A 22,212-nucleotide genomic window follows, 5' to 3' on the forward strand; every position below is an offset into this window, starting at 1 on the left:
GTTGTCAATAAGTTATATTTATATCCTGTCTAACTTTTTCAACTTTATCTTCTTTTTTTTTTTAATTAAAAACAATAAAATTTAACATTACAAAATGGTGAGTCATGAGATAATAAATAATAATGAGATAGTAATAACAATGGATGTCCCCGTCCGATTTCCTATTATATTTTTTGAGCTGGATTTTTTAGCTTGTGCTCTCTAGGGAATTTTTTTTATCTTGTTGTTGTTTTCTTAGTTTATAATTTATACATATAATGATAATCTCGAGGACATTCTGCAAAATGTATTAGGATGAAGTTTTGTTTCATAGCTTGTTTACAGTGTCTTTTGTGAACTTTTCTGAAATTGAAAGTTCCCACCACATGAATGCACAAAATCATCTTCTTGTTTTATGTCTGGGATATGCGTCTACTGATACTTTACTTTTCGGGAAATCAACAAACATTGATTTAGTTCAATCATACCTCTGAAATTCGAGGAACCCTTGACTTGTCTTTAGAGAGGAGAAAATCGTCGTCTTTGAATGAAGAAGAAGGATATATGGGCGAGAAAGATATTTTATTAGATTAAAAGTCTATCAAAATCTGTAAGGTGAGTAGAAGATAATTTTTGAGTTTTTATAGTTGTACCTAGAGTTTTAAGGTTTGTACATAAAGAATTATATTAGAATATTTGTAAATCTATGGAAATATTGGATACCTATAGATTTTTATAGATTTATAAAAAGTCAAGTTTGAATACCATCAAACTTTTTAAGACTCTAGAAAAAGCTAATTTGGATATCACTAAATTTTTATAGAGTTTATAAAAGTCTATATTCAATATCTCTAGACTTTTAGACTCTACAAAAGTCAATAAAAATAATTAAATTTCCAAGACTGGATACACACCCCTAAAATCGCAATTTACCGTTTGGTTCGTGGTATGAGACCAATAATATAAAGATAAATAATATTTGTTAATAATAAAATATATGAAAATGACAGTTAGTATAATGTTTGATTAATTTGATTAAATTTGAAATAATGTGATATTACAGTTTTGTCTTTTTGAAAATATTAATAAATTATTGATAATATTATTTATTAAAAGTAATATTGTAATTTCCATTCAATTATTTGATTGATGTGACATAGATGATTGTGATTTTATTGATGTAAGATAAATGATCGGTAGATGGATAAATAATATGACACACCAAACATGAGATTATATTGAATAAAAATATAGATAAATAATATAACGAACCTAACGATAACTAAAAAAACTACCGGATCAAAGGTGAGTTTGGAAACAAAAATTGTGACTTAAAAAAAGTTAAATAAGTATAGTTTTTAAAAATATTTGTATTAAAAAAGACAGAAGCGATTTGGATGTTTGAATAAATGTTGAAAGTTGATTTTTTAAAATATAAATAGAAGCAAAAACTAAAAAACAGAAACATTTTTTTGTAACCAATCAATATGACTCCGTTTGCACAAATACTTGTAAAATATTGTTATAAAACTTTTTTTTTTCAAAATTTAATAAAAATGTTTTAAAAGTTGTTTTTAGAATATAAATGTCTTTGAACAACTATTATATAAAAGTAATTTTTTACGGTTGAAAAGATATTCATACAATTATCTAAAAAACGATTTCATAACTAAAAATAAGTAAGAGGTATTTGGATAAATATTCTATAAAAACCTTTTAACTCATTTCTTTATTCTAAAACATAAAAAAAATCTCGTTTGTTGTGAACCAATTTTTTTTACAAAAATATTGTAAAACACTTCTTTTAATATTTCCACTTATAAAACAATAAAAATATTTTTAAATTATTATCCAAATTACTCTAATAAATTTGACAACATATGTTGTCAAAATCAACATGAGATAATATAATGTATTATTTTTAAATTTCTCGTCTAATTTTTTGATGCAAGCAATATTAGAATCGATTTTGGTCACTTAACAAACACAAGACCAGCCCCCGTGTGTCGTCCGAGACCAAGGAGACCTCCTCCACTCTCCTCTTCTCCGCACCTTTGTCTGTCAACCAGGACAGTATCCCAAGTCTCCAATCAGCCTGAAACCCAAAACCCTATTTTTATAATACTTCCTTAATCTCAATCTCAATTTTCCAAGTCTCCCTGACCCACCTGGTACGTTGATCATTTCGGTGTATTTCTTACGTCTGTAGTCATCACGCCTCTCTTTTTTTTAAAGAATCGTCATAGCATCTATCGTTTTTTTTCCTTCTCACCGTTGCATGTTCATCGGACTTTTCTTGATCCGAAGTATATCGCCCGCTGTTCAATCAGAATCGAATAGGCTGTCAAGGATATACGATCTCGGGCAGCTAGGGTCAGAAAATTACGGAGCGACGAGCAAGAACCATTGTCGAGAAACCGGTGATTTGACGGAGGGGAGGCTGACCCAGGTGGGTTTACGTTGGTATATGTAGTATCTCTACGTATAGTTCATCTGAATTTGAGCTTTTACTGAACAATTTTGTTTTTCTTACTAGTTAAGTCGAGAGCGAGATGGAGAATGGGGACGGTGATTTGGAAAGTAGATTTTCTGGGTTGGGGATGAACGATCACAGAAATGTCAATGGCAACGATGGGTTGTTTCAGGTGATGAAAGCTGTAGAAGCTGCTGAGGCCACCATTAAACAGCAGGTCTTTTCCTATTACACATCTCTAATCCCATGCAGTTGAAAATAACCATTTTCCTATGTAGCTTATTATTTTCAAGCCATAGATTTTACAGTTTAATCAGATACATATGATAATTTATTTGACCGAGGAACAAAGTATTTGGTTGGTACCTCCATCGTGATTCTCGCTCAAACTTGAATGATTAGTGTACCCCGTACCCTATATACTAATATGACCTAAACCCTGTAGCTATTTGTAGCAGTTTTATACCCGAAAGTAAATACAATATGATTGTGAGGAAGGAGGAGTGATCTTTAACATAGGTGCCAGCGTTTCTATTATAAACCAAATTGCGAAGGAGCGAACCTTTGTGTAAGTGCCGTCATTCATATTAACTTTATCTCGGAATCTTGGTACTTATTTATTTTAAACTGCAATAAGAAAGTAGGATTACTGTGATCTGAAGGTGATTGTACTTAAATGTCTCTTTTTATTGACTTGTAACGTCTACCATCTCAACCACGTGGACAAAGTCAGGCGTTCTAAAATGGTATATCTTGTATATATTATATAACTAGTAGCTAATAATCACCACTTCAGATTCTTTTTCATTTATGCCGATTATTTATCATGTCACCTCCTTTCCTTTTGACGATCCTTTTTATGCCTCAATGCAAGCAATAAAACATGTTACTTTTGTTTAATTGTTTTTGTTGATTTCTTTTGGAATTTCCTGAAATAGAAACTCAAAAAAGTGGTAACCAAAAAAGTTTCTTGTGGATGGATATATTTTTCCCATGCTTACATCAATATTTTATGGATTTTGTAATAGAATAGCAATATATTAAAGGCGTTTAGTATCAAAGGATTGCCAGATGGATGCTCTGCTATTATTTATGTTGCGGGAAGGAAAGTGAACTCCTGGAGAATGTTGTGCGTGGTTCACTGTATTGGCCATTACTTCCTTTTGTTCATGTTCTCACTATTTTATTATTAGGTCTCTAAATCATGAGATTGAGCGAGATACTCGACTAGAATACTTTTCAACGATAGTTTGTCAAAAAGCTTCATTCAATCGACATCGTCATCAGTCTTCAGGTTAACATAAGTTCGCTGTAACCTTCTTCTGGGAATGATATCATCTCAAGATTATCATCACCAATCCCTGGACCTGGGAAAAACATAAGAGCCTCTTATTGCCATGAACTTTATTGTTAATTGGATTTGGTGAAGTTGTCTGGTGTTTGTGTACTCCGGACAGCTTTGATTTTCTCTACCACACATTTAGGCTTCTCCACCATGTTCCTGTGTATACTGGCATAGTTCTAGGGACTTTGAGCGCTATGCCTGCTTACATCTGTAGAAGCCATAAAACGCTGACCTTTTTATTTTGTGTGGTTAAAAGGTAAGTTTTTCTGTGGTATCATGAACTAGCTTAGTTCTTAGGTTTACGAACACCCTGCCAACTGAAAACTTTTAAAGCGTTGAATTGCTGTCCTTTCTTATTTTGTGTGGTTAAATGGTAAGTTCTTTTGTGGCACCATTGGATTGCTGGTTCTAACACTCTGAGCTTATCCCAGGTACAGCCTTTGTTGGTCAGTGCAGTCTGGTCATTTATGCAGGCTTGATAGCCTCAAATGTTCAGATTCAATTAAAATTTGAAGCGACTAACTGAAAAGTAACCACAGTCTGCAAAGTTATCCTCACTTCAATTTTGGCCAGAGTGCAAAACTTTATTTGGTCCCTACTTCTTGTTCCTATTAAACCGACCTTATCTGTATTTGTCACTCATTTGTTATCTCTATAACATGGAGTCACACTGTTTCAAAAATAAATCGACCATATAAATTAATATCTTGAAATGGCCAGAGATGAGTTTTATTGGGATTTTGGTGGAGGTATTTAAACTCCTCCATTATTTGAACTAGGCAGGTAGACTTGTCACTAAGATAAGATTTTTGGTATCTTGACTCTAATGAAACTACATGCTATGACATTCCTAATCATTGTTTAATTGCGAATTCCTGCTCTCTGGTGAGTTTTTATCTACTCCCATGGGCCCATGATAATTACCTGAAACTGAAAATCTATGGTTTCCCTTGTCATTTGTAGGTGGAAGAGAACAATCGTCTGAGATCTGAACTCCAGAAAAAAAACGAGGAACTTGAGAAATTTGTGAGATTTCTTGCATTATATGTTTCTTGTTTCAATATTTTACTACAATTTGATGTCAAAATTCTTCTGCTCCAGATCTGCTATAATATGTATGATTATAGTTTTTTACATTTTGATTTGATTGGTGTGTGAGCGTGGGAATGTACTTGACTGGTTACTTGTGTCGCAAAGAAACTATCTAAAGCATCTACAGTGCCTACAGATTTCAGAATCTTGTCTTATCTATTGTGCTCCATGCAGAAATTAGGCGATCCAGGATACCAAAATTCCCAATCAGGTGATCAATGGGTTGAACATGTTGATAAACCTCACAGAACTGATCAAATAAATCCAGGGTCCCATAATCGAATGAGTGGAATGAGAACTATGGATATTAGTTCTGGACGCGATTTATCAAATTCTGCTCTTCAAAAAGATTTGAATCAAAATGATATGGACCAGACAACTCACGCTTGTATGGAAAATCATTTTGGTAATAGCATGGTAAATGGATCATCAAAGTATATCCGGGGTGGTGAGATAACATCAGATAATTCCGTTGCTTCACAGATTGTGTCGCCATCTAATACATCATTTTCCCCTATCAGGTACCGCATATGCAAATAACCTACGAAAATAATATGAACTGAATATGAGTTTGTTATCTTGATGTGTGTTTTCCATTGCCTGCTTTTATAGGTACCAGCTAGAAGGAAGTTCAGATTCACAGCTGAAAATATCTGGACAGGGTTTGATTTCAATGGGCGAAGTTAATATTAATAGTCAAAAGCAGGTAACTCTTCTAATTATGCTTTGGTAAGTATCATATCCTCAATCTGCTAATTTGGATGGGCTGTAAGTATCAATGCATGTTGAAATTAAAATAATAGGTCAAATCTGTAACTGAGAATAGAATTTCAAAATTTGGTTTGTGTGGGTATTGTCCTAAAATTTGGTAAATGATTGAAATCAAATAAGAGTTCATAGCTATAAGTTAATTGTATTCATCTTTCATTTTTAGCATCTTATGTTTATATGTGCGTAGGATCTTGTTACAAAGGTCCGAGAGCATGAAGAGGAGATTTTGCAATTAAAAAATCATCTTGCAGAGTACTCCATAAAGGTTTGGTTAGAAAGTTGTATATTGAGATCTTATTGGCTGTGTGAAAGTACTTATATTTTCTTATTGGTGTTGTGGCTTCTTCTTTTTTTTAGGAAACACAAATCCGGAATGAGACTTATGTTCTGGAGAAGCGCATATCATATATGCGCATGGTAGGCAGTATTTGCTTTACTACTTATTAAGATAGTCATTTTGTTCTGAATCTTGATGGAGGTTCTATGCTTTTATTCTTTCCCAAGGCCTTTGATCAGCAACAACAAGAACTTGTTGATGCTGCATCTAAAGCAATTTCTTACAGACAAGACATTATGGAGGAGAATGTACGGCTTACATATGCATTGCAGGTACTTCTACAAAACAGTTTCCCTTCAGTGCCTCATGTATTAAACCAGTTTTGATCCTTTTGGCTTGATCATGGCTGCTTTTGAATGTGTACAACTTCAGTTTCAAATTTAATTTGTTGAGAAAAAAATTAAATTTTAGTGTAATGAAATTGCATCACTGAACATTGATAAGTTGGTCTGAATGGTAGTTGAGGGAACTGGTTTTGGTTTCTTCTGGCCTATAGATGTTCATGTGATCTCGATGCATTTTTGTTTGTCACTTGCCGACGGAATTTATTACCTTGATAGTATACAACTAAATATCGTGCTTGAAGCATTAATTCTAAACATCTTATTTACGTCTACGGATTACTTTCTTAATCTCTTGGTCATACTTTATAAGATGGTGATGGTTTATGAGGACAAAGGATATAGTAGACATCATTTATCTAACCAATGAATTAGTATGGTGTATGCTGAAGCTACGGAGTTGCTCTTTCAGGCTGCACAACTAGAAAGATCAATGTTTGTATCTTCTTTAATGCCTCTTCTTGCTGAATATTCTCTTCAGCCACCTGTTGCTGATGCCCAATCCATTGTCAGTAACATCAAGGTTACTAAGCACTATCCTATCCTCTTTAATTCGTGCAATATATAAGATATTATCTAGACGTGGTATTTATGTTGCTTGCTGCAGTTTACATGGTGTAATTATGGGTGATTTTATTGAGATTAGGGTTGGTGGAGTTCTGTGTTTGAGATTATTTTAGTAATCAGTGTTAAAACTAGTAAGAAAGCTTTATTTTTGTTGTCTTTGAATTCCTGAAGTTTTTCTGTTCGGTTGGGCTTTTCTATCTTATTACTATTATTATTTAGGTTGATAGGTCTATACTAACTAGCTTTAGTGTCATCGTCTATTAACTTTTCAATATCCATTATTTTATCTCACAGTAATTTACAAAATAACACACTGTGAAATAAGCAAGTTATCAAAATTACAAAAGACTGAACATACCTGCACAGCTTCGCTATATTATTTATTTCATTTCGTGATCATTTATAAATGATACATGCTAAAAAATCGAAAATAGAATTCTAATAAAAAAGTCATTCTAATTGATTATAAACAATCCGATAAAAATCACCCCTAAAGGTTCTGAAAATTGAACTAAGATGTGAAGTTGTTAGATCACTTCCCAATTTAAGGATATGCGGGCAGGCAGCTCATTTCAGCTGCTAATATATTTTCAGCAATTTAATGTATACACCTAGCTTATAAATTTAGTGGTTTTGTTATGTAGTACTGGAGGAGTTGTATATCTTTGGTGCAAGTAACAATCTTTTATTACCAAGTCAAATTCAATGATTCCTAGATATCTGTTTGAATTTATTCATCATTTTTGTTAGTATATACGAACTTAGCTGTTTCTGAAGAATTGTTCCTTATGGCTTTTTAACAGATTTCTTTTAATATTTCTGGCTGCCATAACACATAATATTCTCATACTGATACAGTTGTCCTGTCCCGTGTTCTGAAATTCCTTCGGCTTATGAAAATGAAACAAAACCTTATGAAAATGAGCCTCTATCATATCTAGACGTGGGTGGGATGAATATAATCATGCCTCATGGTGGGGGATTATGTTTATATAAACTTCTATTTGTTGGGATTTCAGGTTTTATTTAGACATTTGCGGGAGCAGCTTCTTGTAACTGAGGTATATTGTAGAAACTTTAAATTTTTTTACAAAATATAACTACGGAGGGATTTATATCCAAGAGACATCAATTGATGCTGCACTTGGGTTTATTTTTCAGATTCTTGTGTCACATGTTTATCACTTGTTTTCCAGGGAAAGCTCAAGGAGTCACAGTACCAACTAGCTCCCTGGCGCTCTGATGTGAATCCCTCAAATTTGAGTCAATCACCATTTCATCCTATTGAGGTAGGGTTGTTCTATACTCTTTGTAGGATTTTAAATTTACTGCTTCCAGCTTTTGGCTTTATCTCTCTTTATTATGCCAATTAAATAGTAAAAAAGTTAAAAGTCGTTTGGTGATGATACATAGGATTATTTTTAAAATATATAAATATAAGCAAAAGTACAGTTTTCTCTTTGATGTACAAGGGTACATTAAATTTCTTTGAGAGTTGGATGTAATTCATTGACATTGTTATAAATTTACAGTGATCTGAAGCTTGGAAATCAGCTTAAGCTTTTGTGAAAAATTACGATACCATCTCATTCCTTTTGGATATTGGCTTCTAAATGTATTTTACATTTGAGTACTGACCTCATGTGAATTATATCTTTTGATTCTTTTCTGTCAGTTGAAAAATGGGCTGGAACTGGTACAGCAACCAACATTTTCTACTGGAAGTATGCCATCTTCAGGTCCTCAAACAACACTTGACGAAAATCTACTGGGTCGACCTCAAAGTGGTCTGAATAATGCTGTGAAGAATCCGGAGCACAATGAATTAGGGAGGTATCCACATGTTGCTAACAGGTGAGTCTGGTTGAATGGAGAATCTGAAGTTGATGATGAAATGAAATGCATTCTCTACCCGGTACATTTTGTTTCAGCTCTTGGTTTCTTAATGTGTCAACATGAATGATTTACTGATGGTATTTCCTGCTTGTTATTCAAACAGTATGAAAGAAAACTGATCTCTTGCATTCAACTGACATATTTGAAGAATTTCGAAATACTAGGATATTAAAAAAAATTACGAGGATAATAAGTTTGTATTAGGACTGGGTTAATAATGCTTGTACCTTTTTATCGGTCATCCACTCATTACAGTATTTATGATGTGAGTATATGTAAAGTCCACTTTTTTTCACTAACACAGGTTTATTTGGTATGTGGAAGATCGTTTTTCATTCCACACTGTCAGTGTGCATCTGTTGTGGTGGTTAGTGGCCTTGTGAAGCACTGGGAGTGGTGAATTTTTATCTTTCTTAATGATTCTGAATCAATACCAACACTAAAAAAAAAGAAATGGTATTAGCTTGTGCATTTCACCGGCTGAAAGCGAACTACCTTGATTTAGATATAGTATTTGATTTGCAATGAGTTTCAGTATGTATAACTCATTGTTAGCTACTCCTCAACGCATATGCTTCTTGCTCTTTAGGAGTGCTGCATCCCAGGAAGTACCTGCACAGTTCACTATCAACCAGACTGATTCAAATCTTGTTCGAAATAATGAAGAAACTGTGAGTAAAAAGGTCACATTTGGTGATCTGGTTCGAAGTACTGGCGTCGACGAACCTGACATTCAAGGAAACCAAAGTGATAGAGAGCCTTCAGTTAATTGGACTTCTCTAACTTCCGCATACAGCACAACTATTGATGATCCTAACTCCTCATATTCTCCTTATCTAGCACCAGTTCTTGAGGAACCATCATCCTCTTTCTCTGATGGTCAAAATTCTTATCAACATTTTTTCACTGTTTTAAGCATAATTATGCTGTACAAAATTCTAAATTTTGTAAACTTTGACCAGCTGCAGATGATGATCCACTACCAGCAATAGAGGGTCTCCAAATATCAGGCGACGCATATCCCGGACAGCAACTCCGAGCTAGTGGATATTCTATTAATGGAACAACCAGTTGTAATTTTGGGGTTATTATCTGTGGTCTCTCCTATTTTGTTACATTTTATTGTGAATACTTAATATCTCTTCCTTTTCTCGTTGTTAACTAGTTTTTTTCCTCAATTCACAGTGGTTACGGCATATGGAAGATGGATCTTTTAATTATATTGATGGTATTTTTTTTATTTGTAGTTTGGTATTAACTTTTCTCGGGGTTAATTTCTGATAATTTTCATATGCTGATTACAGGTGCAAAGCAACCAGATTATCTTGTTTCCGCTGATGATGTTGATACATATCTTGCCATTGAAGTACAGCCGCTTGATGACCGGAAACGGAAGGTATTCTCAGATGTGTGGGTTGATGTGTGCTTACTTGAATATGCGACCGCAAACCACTCATGTTTGTTATTTGTGCTTTCATGTTGTTTGCTATTTAACTTCAGCTAACAAGGAATGCACTAAAAAGGATGGTAATGTGGGAACAATGATGATGACATTCTTCAATTATCTGCTGTGAATGCCTGTTTTGACTCAAAAATGTCATTTGTTTTGCATATATTAGAGTTGGAGTGACATTAATTTGATGTCATTAGATTTAGCTTAGACAGATTGTCAGTTGAATTAATGAGAAATGAGGTATACTGTGCTACATTAAAATAATAGTTCTAAAGCATCGTGAAATCATTTTTACTTCTATGTATGTACTCCTGGATCTTCAACAGATATAAAGCAATGGAAGGACACTGATTGTAGCGCCCTTACCAGAGCCACTACTAAACAGACTAATAAACATGCAACATTAAACTTAATACCAACAAATAAACAGCGGAAACCAAACACTTCATCATCTTACAACCCAAATGAAAACAAAGCAATAACGACAGTCTTAAACATTAATACAACCATAACAAATACATGATTTTGAACGAGAAAACTATAAATCACAGAAAACCTCCACTGGATCACCACCGAAAACCCAACTGCTCTAGCCACTGCCCTGGTCGTCCGAACCGTCCAACCTAAGACCTGCCCCGTGGAATGGGGTGCCCAAGATGAAAACAAGGACGTGAGCGACAATCGCCCAATACGAGAATGTACGAGTATACAAACTGATATGATGCATGCAAAATGCAATATGCTCGGATATCAAGGATCAAGTCAAGAATCTCATGCTCAGTCTAGAGGCGCCTGAGTGTGTAGTCTCTGATCTGCCCTAGGCATTTTTTGGCTCCCACACTCATCATCAAGACGTGGACCTGCAATGTCCAGGTCATCAGAGCCCGCGGGTCCCGTCGGACACTGTAGCTCTCGATGCCCCATCGTCCACAATACAGAATAGGGCTGAGCGGCCCCAACAAACGAGGTATATCTCAAACGATATCAGGCTCAACATGATATGTCATGCATAATATGCCAAAGCAGTAAAACATGTATCATGCAACAGATAAATATGCAGCATATAAGTGTGTATACTACGCTTGGATATCTCAGTCAGTACATCACGTACCTCACTAAAACAATCTGACAGAAAGCTCTGAACCTAGACAATACCAACATAAAGAAATCACTAACAAACCAGATCAAACATGCTACAAGATCTCCCTAATGATCCTTAAATCACTATCTAAGGATTTAGGGTTATACCTGCGTCCGTCGTTAGCCCGCTGATGATGTCTCGATCTCAGTTCACCGACCCCTCCTCGAGTCGATACTAGCTCCGAAACTTCCCGACACCAAAGTGCCCTAGAAACTGGCTAGAAAACCTAAGGTACAACTAGAACTCTCTCTGAAGAATACGGTGAAGGAAACAAAAGAATCGGCTTCCATTTATAGGCTGCATCCGCACTATTTCAGAAAATCCGAACCAATCTTATCTGCTACGTGTCAGAATCTCATTGGTCTAGTTGGATTTCTCGAGATAATGTAATCCGAAGTAGGTCGGGTTATCCATTTAAAATTCGGTGGATACCAACAACTTGATCCCGAATTATTAATCCTTAATAATACTTAAATTAACAACTCATTAATTATCTCTTAATTAATATTTCATTCAAAATAAGAATTCGGTTCATTACATCCTCCCCTCCTTACAAAGATTTCGTCCTCGAAATCAAAACTGAAGTACAATACAACTGAATAAAATACAACTCAAAACAAATGAGGATACTCTGAGCGCATACGACTCTCTAACTCCCAAGTCGCTTCTGCAGTACCTCGGCGTTGCCATTGCACTAGAACAAGTGGAATGGTCTTGTTTCTGAGCTTCTTCTCTTTCCTACCTAGGATTAAAAGCGGCTGCTCGACATAAGTCAAGTCTTCTTCAAGTTGAACGTCTGTCGGACTAAGAACGTGCGACTCATCTGCTACATACCGTCGTAGCAACGATACATGAAAGACATTATGAATGCTGGACAAATACGGCGGTAAAGCCAATCGATACGCCAAATTTCCAACACATTCCAAGATCTCAAAAGGTCCGATGAATCTTGGGGCTAATTTTCCCTTGAGTCCAAATCTCATCACCCTGCGGAACGGTGAAACTTTAAGGAAAACTTTTTCCCTTGACTGAAACTGTAGAGGTCTACGCTTGGTATTCGCATAACTCGATTGACGATCTTGTGCAGTTTTAATCCTCTTCTTGATCAATTCCACTACGTCAATCGCTTGCTGCACTAATTCAGGTCCTTGCACTTGTCGTTCTCCTACTTCGTCCCAAAACAATGGAGTACGACAACGTCTACCATACAATGCTTCGAACGGAGCCATACCAATGCTACTGTGGTAGCTATTGTTATATGCAAACTCTACAAGCGGCAGATGATCATGCCATGCTGGTCCAAAATCCAAAGCACAAGCACGCAACATGTCCTCGAGTGTCTGAATAGTCCTCTCAGACTGACCATCGGTCTCTGGATGATAGGCAGTACTCAGACTCAATGTCGTTCCCAACGCTTTTTGAAAACTTCCCCAGAACCTTGAGGTAAAGCGTGGATCTCTATCACTGACTATACTTGTTGGCACACCATGATATCGACCCAAGCTTCAGCAACATCAGCATTCTCATCTCCGGTCAACGGTGGAGGTCCAATCTTCATGAAATCCATAATGTTGACACGGTTCCTACGTCTCCTTTCATCATGATCTCGGTGACGCCTTCCGTCACGATCTCTACGACGATGTTCTCGACCAGCCTCATCGTCGCCATAACGGCCATGTCCCACACTACCGTGAGTGCTTCCATCTCCTGACATCTGAAAGGAAACTAAAATCAACTTCTAAATCCTCAAAACAGAATAACTAATGTCCCAAAAATCTTTGCATGCTCTGATACCACCAAATGTAGCGCCCTTACCAGAGCCACTACTAAACAGACTAATAAACATGCAATATTAAACTTAATACCAACAAATAAACAGCGGAAACCAAACACTTCATCATCTTACAACCCAAATGAAAACAAAGCAATAACGACAGTCTTAAACATTAATACAACCATAACAAATACATGATTTTGAACGAGAAAACTATAAACCACAGAAAACCTCCACTGGATCACCACCGAAAACCCAACTGCTCTAGCCACTGCCCTGGTCGTCCGAACCGTCCAACCTAAGACCTGCCCCGTGGAATGGGGTGCCCATGATGAAAACAAGGACGTGAGCGACAATCGCCCAATACGAGAATGTACGAGTATACAAACTGATATGATGCATGCAAAATGCAATATGCTCGGATATCAAGGATCAAGTCAAGAATCTCATGCTCAGTCTAGAGGCGCCTGAGTGTGTAGTCTCTGATCTGCCCTAGGCATGTTTTGGCTCCCACACTCATCATCAAGACGTGGACCTGCAATGTCCAGGTCATCAGAGCCCGCGGGTCCCGTCGGACACTGTAGCTCTCGATGCCCCATCGTCCACAATACAGAATAGGGCTGAGCGGCCCCAACAAACGAGGTATATCTCAAACGATATCAGGCTCAACATGATATGTCATGCATAATATGCCAAAGCAGTAAAACATGTATCATGCAACAGATAAATATGCAGCATATAAGTGTGTATACTACGCTTGGATATCTCAGTCAGTACATCACGTACCTCACTAAAACAATCTGACAGAAAGCTCTGAACCTAGACAATACCAACATAAAGAAATCACTAACAAACCAGATCAAACATGCTACAAAGATCTCCCTAATGATCCTTAAATCACTATCTAAGGATTTAGGGTTATACCTGCGTCCATCGTTAGCCCGCTGATGATGTCTCGATCTCAGTTCACCGACCCCTCCTCGAGTCGATACTAGCTCCGAAACTTCCCGACACCAAAGTGCCCTAGAAACTGGCTAGAAAACCTAAGGTACAACTAGAACTTTCTCTGAAGAATACGGTGAAGGAAACAAAAGAATCGGCTTCCATTTATAGGCTGCATCCGCATTATTTCAGAAAATCCGAACCAATCTTATCTGCCACGTGTCAGAATCTCATTGGTCTAGTTGGATTTCTCGAGATAATGTAATCCGAAGTAGGTCGGGTTATCCATTTAAAATTCGGTGGATACCAACAACTTGATCCCGAATTATTAATCCTTAATAATACTTAAATTAACAACTCATTAATTATCTCTTAATTAATATTTCATTCAAAATAAGAATTCGGTTCATTACACCGATAAAGTGGAGTTTACTAATGGAGTGTTCATTTTTGTGCTAAGCTCACTTGAGAAATACTTATTTGAGCTGTACTCGTACTATCCTCGATTGAATCAATTTGAGAATTGAGTGTTTCTCTATGATGTCAAGAAAATATTTTTCATTTCCTGCTATGAGAAATTGTCTTTTCAAAATTACGCTGAAACTTAATGGACACTCTCTAACTAAACAGATACTTTTCAGCATAAATATAAAGCATGTTCAAATCACATTTTTAACTTGCATTCTGAACTCCAAGTTGTTAACCTAACTAGGGAGAGGAAGTATCAGATTATGAACAATTGGATCCTTGCCAGCAACTTTTCACGATCAAGGATATCATGCTGCCAATGCATGTACATTTTCGTTAAGATATAACTAATGAACTTGTCATCTTGTGAAGTCTTAATATGATGCTATTTTGATTTTAATATGCTAAATGAAAATTTAACAGGTTAATAAGCAAAATAATGACACCAACATGATTGTAATGTGCATAGAAGGCTGCACGGCTTGGATTTGTCTGAAAAGCTCATTGCATGCTTTGAATGATCGAGAAAGAACAAGGAAGAAAAAGTTGTTGTTTAGTCTCTAAAAGATATAATATAACATTCACTGCTGATAATCCCTGCTCTGCTAAGCAAAAAGACGAGCTTGGATGGCTCTGTAAAACTGCAATGTTAGTTTGTTATGCAAAACAACTTATAAGTTAATTATTAGTAGAGGCAGAAGCATGGATATATTTTCGGGTCTACTCATCAAAGACCTCGGTTAACTTCTGGAATACAATCCTTAGTCCCGGAAGTACATGGTTCGGTTGCACCATTATTAGCGATGAGCGTAATTGAAATTCTTATACTTAGGGGTCTGTATGTATTTATACAATATACATAAGACTATGTACATTGTATGAAATAACATAGTCCTTTTTTTATATTAGGATTGCCACTGGGTTTTGGATGAAAATTAAGCAAATTAAGAGTTTGAAATTTTAATTTTTTTAATCCTTAAATCTTGATTGGTGGATGTCACATCATTGCATTCATGTAGTGGTACTTTTGACAAGAAATTTTTGTTTCTTAAAATAGAATAGGAGCCTCCAATTTTTTAAAATTGTTTTGTTTATGCCATGTGAATACCATATTTTTTTCATTCATGTAGTGGTACTTTTGACAAGAAATTTTTGTTTCTTAAAATAGAATAGGAGCCTCCAATTTTTTAAAATTGTTTTGTTTATGCCATGCGAATACCATATTTTTTTTAAAAAAAATTCCACTACAATCATTATGTGTTAGCAAGAATTGCTCTCTTGCGGTTTCTGAAGATTGTGTTTCTTTCGTTTCAGGGTGAACTTGTGAAGGTCTTCGCCAATGAGCATATGAAAATCACATTAGGTAATGGATTCTTTGCAAACCTTATCTTGCCTGAAAATTTTATAATTATGCTTTATGGTGTTTCTTGTTGGTTCACAACACTCAATTATCTTTGTAGTTTGTTGGAAATTGTTTGAACCTATTCCACACCTTCTTCAATCTACATACTATTTGTTCTACATTTGTAGAGACAATCCTAGGGGGAATTTTCACATAGATTTCTGGTTCAAGATCACCTTGTAAGAATGTATTAATATTTTTTTTTTATAAGAAACAACATTATATTGATTAATAAAATTAATTACAAAATGCAAACAAGAGGTCCACATAAATGAAGTCAGATCCATAGTCAAAATAGACTAACATAATTCATGACACCAATTCCTATACAAATCTGAGACCGAGAACGATTTGAATCTACAATCCTCGAACTCCATCAAAAAATATTTCGTTGAAATTGTTTGTTTGGAAATTTCCCGAAAAGCTAATCATAGGTTCTTCTCGAAATCTTGAATTTAATCTTCTTCTAACACTCTTCAATGAAGTCTTCTCGATCTTCAAAGATCCTCCTATTGCTTTCCATCCACATGGACCAACTCAAACAGTGAACCACCACATTCTTAAAGCTTCTAGCCCTCCTTCCCAAATCCTGTCCGAGATCCGCCGCGAATAAGTCTCAAGTTGATCTCGGAGATACCAAATCAAGACTCTGCCGATGCTTTAAACAAAGACAAACTGAAAAAGACGGTGAATAATCAAATGGTCCAGAGTCTCCACTTTTTGCCAACATAACACACCAATTTGGACAAAGAGAAGAACAAGAATTTTTTTTTTTTGCAATGTCTCAGACGATGGTAATTTCCCAAGTACCGCAATCCAAGAATACTTGCACCTTGGATGGAATAGGCACTTTCCAAATTGCTTGATAAAACAAAAATGACGAATAACTAGAATCTGAAAAGAAAGACTCGAAAAAAAGATTTCTCAGAAAACTGCCATGAAGAATCCCAAACCCAGTCTCTAATGTCTTTCGCTCCCTCGATCAATATGATCTTATCTAAAGATTCGATCAAAGAACCTAACTCAATTGCCTCTTATTCCTTGAGAACCCTCCAAAAATAAAAATTCGGAAAGAGTAGAAGGGATGGATGAAAAATTGGATTGTGCCGAGTAAGAAATATGATGATTATGGACCGGTCAAAATCTGAAATAAAGACAGGTAAAGATCCTGAAAAGAGGAATTCCCTACCATCTATCTTACCCAAACTTGATCTTATCTCTCTCCTTGACCACCACTCTCACTTACTGAAGAAAAGCAGGATAGATTGTGAAGACAAATTTTTATGGAAATTTAAATTGTTGCAGTTTCCATATCCAAATTTGAAAAGCCGGATAGATCCTGCCATTCTGGGGACAAATTTCCAGGGAAATATAAACAGTTTCCGTATCCAATTTTGGTTTCCAAGAACAATAACACTTTCAACGTTTATCTTTGTAATTGGGCGGACACCTTGTGATTGTTTGTGCAATACGTCTGACTAGGACCTTTGGCAACCAATATTTCCTTGACTATACTTCAGCAATATGAGCTTCACGCTATCTCCTTCTTGTCCGATTCTTCATTGTCCATGCTTATGTGGAATTGTGGCATGCCATGCAGCTTCATCAGTTACTCTTTGGTGTGACAAGATTTTTTAGACTAGGTGCAATTAGAAGGTTTTGACTGGCCTGGCAGTTTACTTCTTCGTTGAATGCCGCTCTAACACAATTCTTTTGTACTTGTTTTTTTTGCCAGTGATGAAGTCTTAACAAAATATTCTCAACCTTAAATTCCTTCTACAGCACGGTTTATTTAATAGACGACAGATTCTTTTTGCCAAGAACTTGAAAGCTTACTCCATCGAACTCAGGCCAGCCAAAAAATCATTAATTCTCTCCTTTTCACAAAACCTTTTAAGCATGCTCAATCTTTACTGCACTTCATCTGCATGCATTGATAATGGTCCATTTCTTGCCAAAGACTTTTCAATCGATTGGCATATTTAGTGACTGTCAAAATTCTCATTCCCTGTTTGGCGTCGGCAATTTTAGTCTCAATTTCATAGATTTGTGCAGAGTTGCCAATCTTCAAACAAGGTTCTTTGATCATGACAATGTAATGATCAAAGAACCTTGTTGTCACTCATTTATGCAAGACTTTTTATCAGAAAGTTCAGACGTCCTCTATACAAACTTTTAATGTCATCTTCCCTCTGTGATGATGGTGATACAGCTGAGGAATATGAAGAAGAATTTGATGATTTAGATGATATTGTAATCTTTCTATGCAAATTTTTACTCTAATTTCTTTCACACTAATGACTCACCATGGTTTTGGAAGAAGATGATGATGATGATATAGTTGAGGAAGATGAATTTAATGATTTAGATATTTGAAGTTTTTTTCCTTAATATACTGTGATTTGCTGACTTGCTAATGAATTTTAGATGATTAAAGTTTTTTCTGGTTATGATTTACGTTAGATTATCTTTTAATGAATTTTTATTTATAATGTTTGCTATCTTTGTGAAAATATTTAATTTATGTAATATTATAGATTTATAGTATAAATCTCTTTATGTATATTGAATTTTAAAATTTATCCCAAATATGCTTTACTTCGATAAAGTGTGCGCTTCAGGCTCCAGGGTACTCCAGCGCTTTAGTGCGCCTTGAGCCCTAAATAACTATGGGCCTACACCTGCACCTGCACCAGCACCTTTTGTGAATCTATGAATTTGTTGCTAAAGAACTGAGAGAATAAGAAGTCTTCAGATTGGGCCACACGATTAGGAATGATACTTACCTGGCAAATCAGTGGGTCACTTATGTTAGCTTGTTTTTGCTTCTCTAAGCTTTATTGCAGTTCTTTGCTGTGAGTATAACAAAGAAAACGAGAAGATGAGAAAAAAGATCGATAACCTTTTTCTCCAAGTCTACTTAGGCCGTTAACTTTGGGTCGATAGATCATTTTCTCTTTAATATGTTCCTAATTAAAAGCAAATCATTTTTTTCCCTGTGGGCATCTTTCGAGTTTCCTAAAATACCTGTTAAATTTTTGTCTCATTGTTGAACACTTGCTGCTCCTGGTTTTCAGCTATTTTCTCCTTTTGTCTTGCAGACCCAGAAATGCAAAATTGCATAGAGAAGACTCTTTATAGTGGTCATGCTTCATATAAATTATCACTGTCGGTGAGATGACTCCTTATAAAAGATATTTTCTTCAACCTCGAACAACACTTTTTAATTCATATCTTGAAACCGTGGCATTAATTTACCTCGTGCTTACTTTTTCTCTTTGACAATGAAGACTGGTTATCTTGATATATGGGAGCCAGCTACATTGACCATTAAAAGGGATGGTTACAGCATAAAGTACAGTGGCCCTAGTGGTGATGTAATCACTGAAAAGTTTTCGACCTCCACAATTGTAAGTTCTATGTCCATTTGCACTTTTGTCTTTTATGATCGAACTCTACCCTGTCCTACCCAAAAGCTCCAAAAAAGTAGCAATATCCAGAAAAATAGTATGTCCATTTTTTGTCCATTTCTGAATTATCTAGCTTTTATCCTCTTTTATTTTCTATTGAACTCATACCATATACCTTATATACACTTGTTTGTTTGATATTAATATTCCTTTCTAAATTATTTAGGTCTCAATTCCTTCTGGAAGTGTGACAGAATTTTCCATTATTGATCCGAGCGGCACTGAACGTCTTTTGCGGGCAGAGAATAGCTCGACGGATATAAGTGGGTAAGTCGAACTTACTTTGTTTGCTTTGTTTGTTGACTGGTGTGATTGCTGCTGTCAAATGTGATATAATCTGAAGAAGCCAGAGAATTCAGCTATCAAAACTTGTTCAAAATGAATAATGAAACTGCATAACAAGAATATGATCCCGGATTCACAAGGATTTTGGTTGAATGGGCTATTCCTATCTATAAGAAAGCATTTGGGTCTCATGAACTAAATGGGGCCTGAAATGCTTCTACAAGCCATACTAGTGTAACAAATTGGATTCCAACCGACATCTCAGGCTTTTCCTTTCTATAGATCTGCTTTGTTAGGTCCATTTGGTTTATGGACATTCTGGAAGGAAATGTCGTTCCATTCTGAATCAAGTTAGAAGTAGAATCCTAGTTCTATTGTTTGTTGCCAATTATGAAAAGCACATCTGTGGTGTTGAAAATTTTCTTTGAAATACTAATTTGTTTAGATCTCTTCTAATCGCAAAACATTTTAACTAACACCCCACATATTCACCTGACTGAAATACTGAATAAGAAAGAAAAATTTCAATTTCTGCCCGCCTTTCAAAAAATTGTTGACCAAGCTTAAAATCAAAATCATCCCAAGCGTCATTCTTTTACAAAGTACCATTGTAATGGGGGTACAAATGACATCAGGGGATGGTATACTAGAGGTCTCAAACTGATCTGTGATGGTACTAATATTTTTTATGTATACAAGACTCATAGGTTGCCTTTTCGGTAATGAGTAACAGAAGTTGTCAACAATGTTGGACCGACAAGTTGAGCCATGTGTTTTTCGATTGCATTGAGTGAAGTTTTCTTGAAACAAATGGAGCCTCAGTTGTGCAACTTTAGTGTTGGTAATAGTGAAATTAGTTGTGTGCAGGAGAAGGAAATAAGACGGAATAAAAAGAGGAGAAGATTTGGGGAGAATAGTGATGAAATTAAATGGAGAGCTGATCGATGATATATATGGTGGTGAGAGGGCAGAGATCATATTTGCGACTGGAGAAGTGGATGAATCGTGGACTTAATGGAGATGGGCAGTTGTTTTGGTGTGAATCTGAACGAGTGAAAGCTCTCTCTGAGAGAGCCAATTTATTTTTAGAAGATGTTATGATGATCTTCGACTTAATATTCAGTTTATATATTTGGAGGAGCGGTGTTCTCGGGGTCAGATGATTTATTACGACTTTGATTTGTTTTTACCCCTACACACAAGTAAATATTTGTGCGTTCTTTCACAGATCTTGGACTGAAACACATCGTTACTATTCTCTATACTTGTCTAATTTTATTGGAGGAACACCTCCCAAATCAGTTTCTTCAGTACTTCGTCGTAACTATGTAATTTGCTTTTGTTTTGACAGTTGGAGGGATACAATCGTTCTTACCCTAAGGTTATTCATCGTGAAGGTAAACTTTAATATCATGCAAATCTTTTCAATAAATCAAGTGTGGCCAAGATGCATAATCCTCGTTAAATTCTTTTATCTCAATTGAATCACTGATCTCCTTTATCACTAGTTTAGGAATTTTTAATGTAAAAATAAAGCTATTCTTCCCTGGCTCTCGAAATTTCTTCCTCTACATCTAGATCATTCATCTCCCATTTGCCATATGCAGACCTATTCGTCCTTTTTTCAAACAACTTACTCATCATCTCATTATGTAGAAAATACTATATGGGAAATGTATCAAAACATCTGAATATTAGCATGCAAATAAGTTCCAAAACAGCCTTCAGATTTGATATATTGATTTGATGTGCGGAGGTTTGGTTAGTATGCATGAATAGCAGGAGCACGCATCCCATTAAACACGATTATATGTTTATTTTTTGCAGGCTAATGAGAAGAAGAAGGGGAAGAAAAAGGGTCTGTTTTTCAACAAGTAAAGAATCACATAAACCTCCCCAATTGCACACCCCTCGAATCGGGTTTTACGTACATTTGGTTAAATTTTGCTTCAAGGGTTTTGTTCTAGGTTGTACAAAGTCAGGATTCTTTAGTTAACTTATATAAAGTTGGAGCTCCCTCTTCTTTCTTTCTTTTTTTTTTTCTAATTTTTTTATATTGAAAAACCACTCTCCTTCTAAAGCTCCGGAGTCGGATGTGGAGGCGAACAGGGAAAAGTGGTACACTTGTGTTGGTGAATTCATAATTTGTAGTGTATTTCTTTCTCGCATTTTTTGGTGAGTGTGTGAAAATGGTGCATTCAATTAATGATTAATATAAATTTTATTTATTTTTAATTAGTTGGACCCATTCGTTGGGTTTAAATAAAGATCGATGAACAATTTAAGTCTCATATTTAAAGTTGGATTCATATATCCATAAATTGGATTGTATGAAATTTACTTGATAGGATAAATGTCATATTTACCCAAAGATATTATTTTCAGAACCGAAGGTTCATTCTTTTTGTCTTTATTTGTTTAATGTGATAATACTTGATATTTCATGGTAGCAATTTTGGTGTGTACCAAAGTTTGT

At 35.6% G+C, this 22,212-nt stretch overlaps 2 protein-coding genes across 7 annotated transcripts in view; both read left to right on the forward strand.

The window, feature by feature from the left end:
* Positions 1–22,212, forward strand: part of LOC140841510 (histone deacetylase 19-like) — a 79,012-nt gene that overhangs the window by 51,010 nt on the left and 5,790 nt on the right. The window lies entirely within an intron of this gene.
* LOC140841470 (uncharacterized) lies at positions 1,956–21,971 on the forward strand. 6 transcript variants are annotated; one of them, XM_073208939.1, is made up of 23 exons: positions 1,956–2,150; positions 2,287–2,428; positions 2,516–2,669; positions 4,761–4,823; positions 5,064–5,410; positions 5,502–5,595; positions 5,848–5,925; positions 6,018–6,077; positions 6,165–6,269; positions 6,751–6,861; positions 7,925–7,966; positions 8,102–8,194; positions 8,581–8,759; positions 9,391–9,680; positions 9,764–9,885; positions 9,987–10,029; positions 10,106–10,197; positions 15,894–15,942; positions 19,083–19,153; positions 19,272–19,391; positions 19,618–19,718; positions 21,088–21,133; positions 21,564–21,971. In XM_073208939.1, the coding sequence occupies exons 3-23, from the start codon at positions 2,532–2,534 to the stop codon at positions 21,612–21,614; spliced, it is 2,295 nt and encodes a 764-aa protein (XP_073065040.1). In that variant the 5' UTR covers positions 1,956–2,150; positions 2,287–2,428; positions 2,516–2,531; the 3' UTR covers positions 21,615–21,971. The 6 variants fall into 6 exon arrangements, with proteins under 6 accessions (XP_073065040.1, XP_073065057.1, XP_073065065.1 ...); XM_073208956.1 differs by having other exon boundaries at positions 2,310–2,428; XM_073208964.1 differs by having other exon boundaries at positions 2,310–2,428; positions 2,521–2,669.

Source organism: Primulina eburnea, chromosome 1 (assembly GCF_022965805.1).
Source record: "Primulina eburnea isolate SZY01 chromosome 1, ASM2296580v1, whole genome shotgun sequence".
NCBI lineage: Eukaryota > Viridiplantae > Streptophyta > Magnoliopsida > Lamiales > Gesneriaceae > Primulina > Primulina eburnea.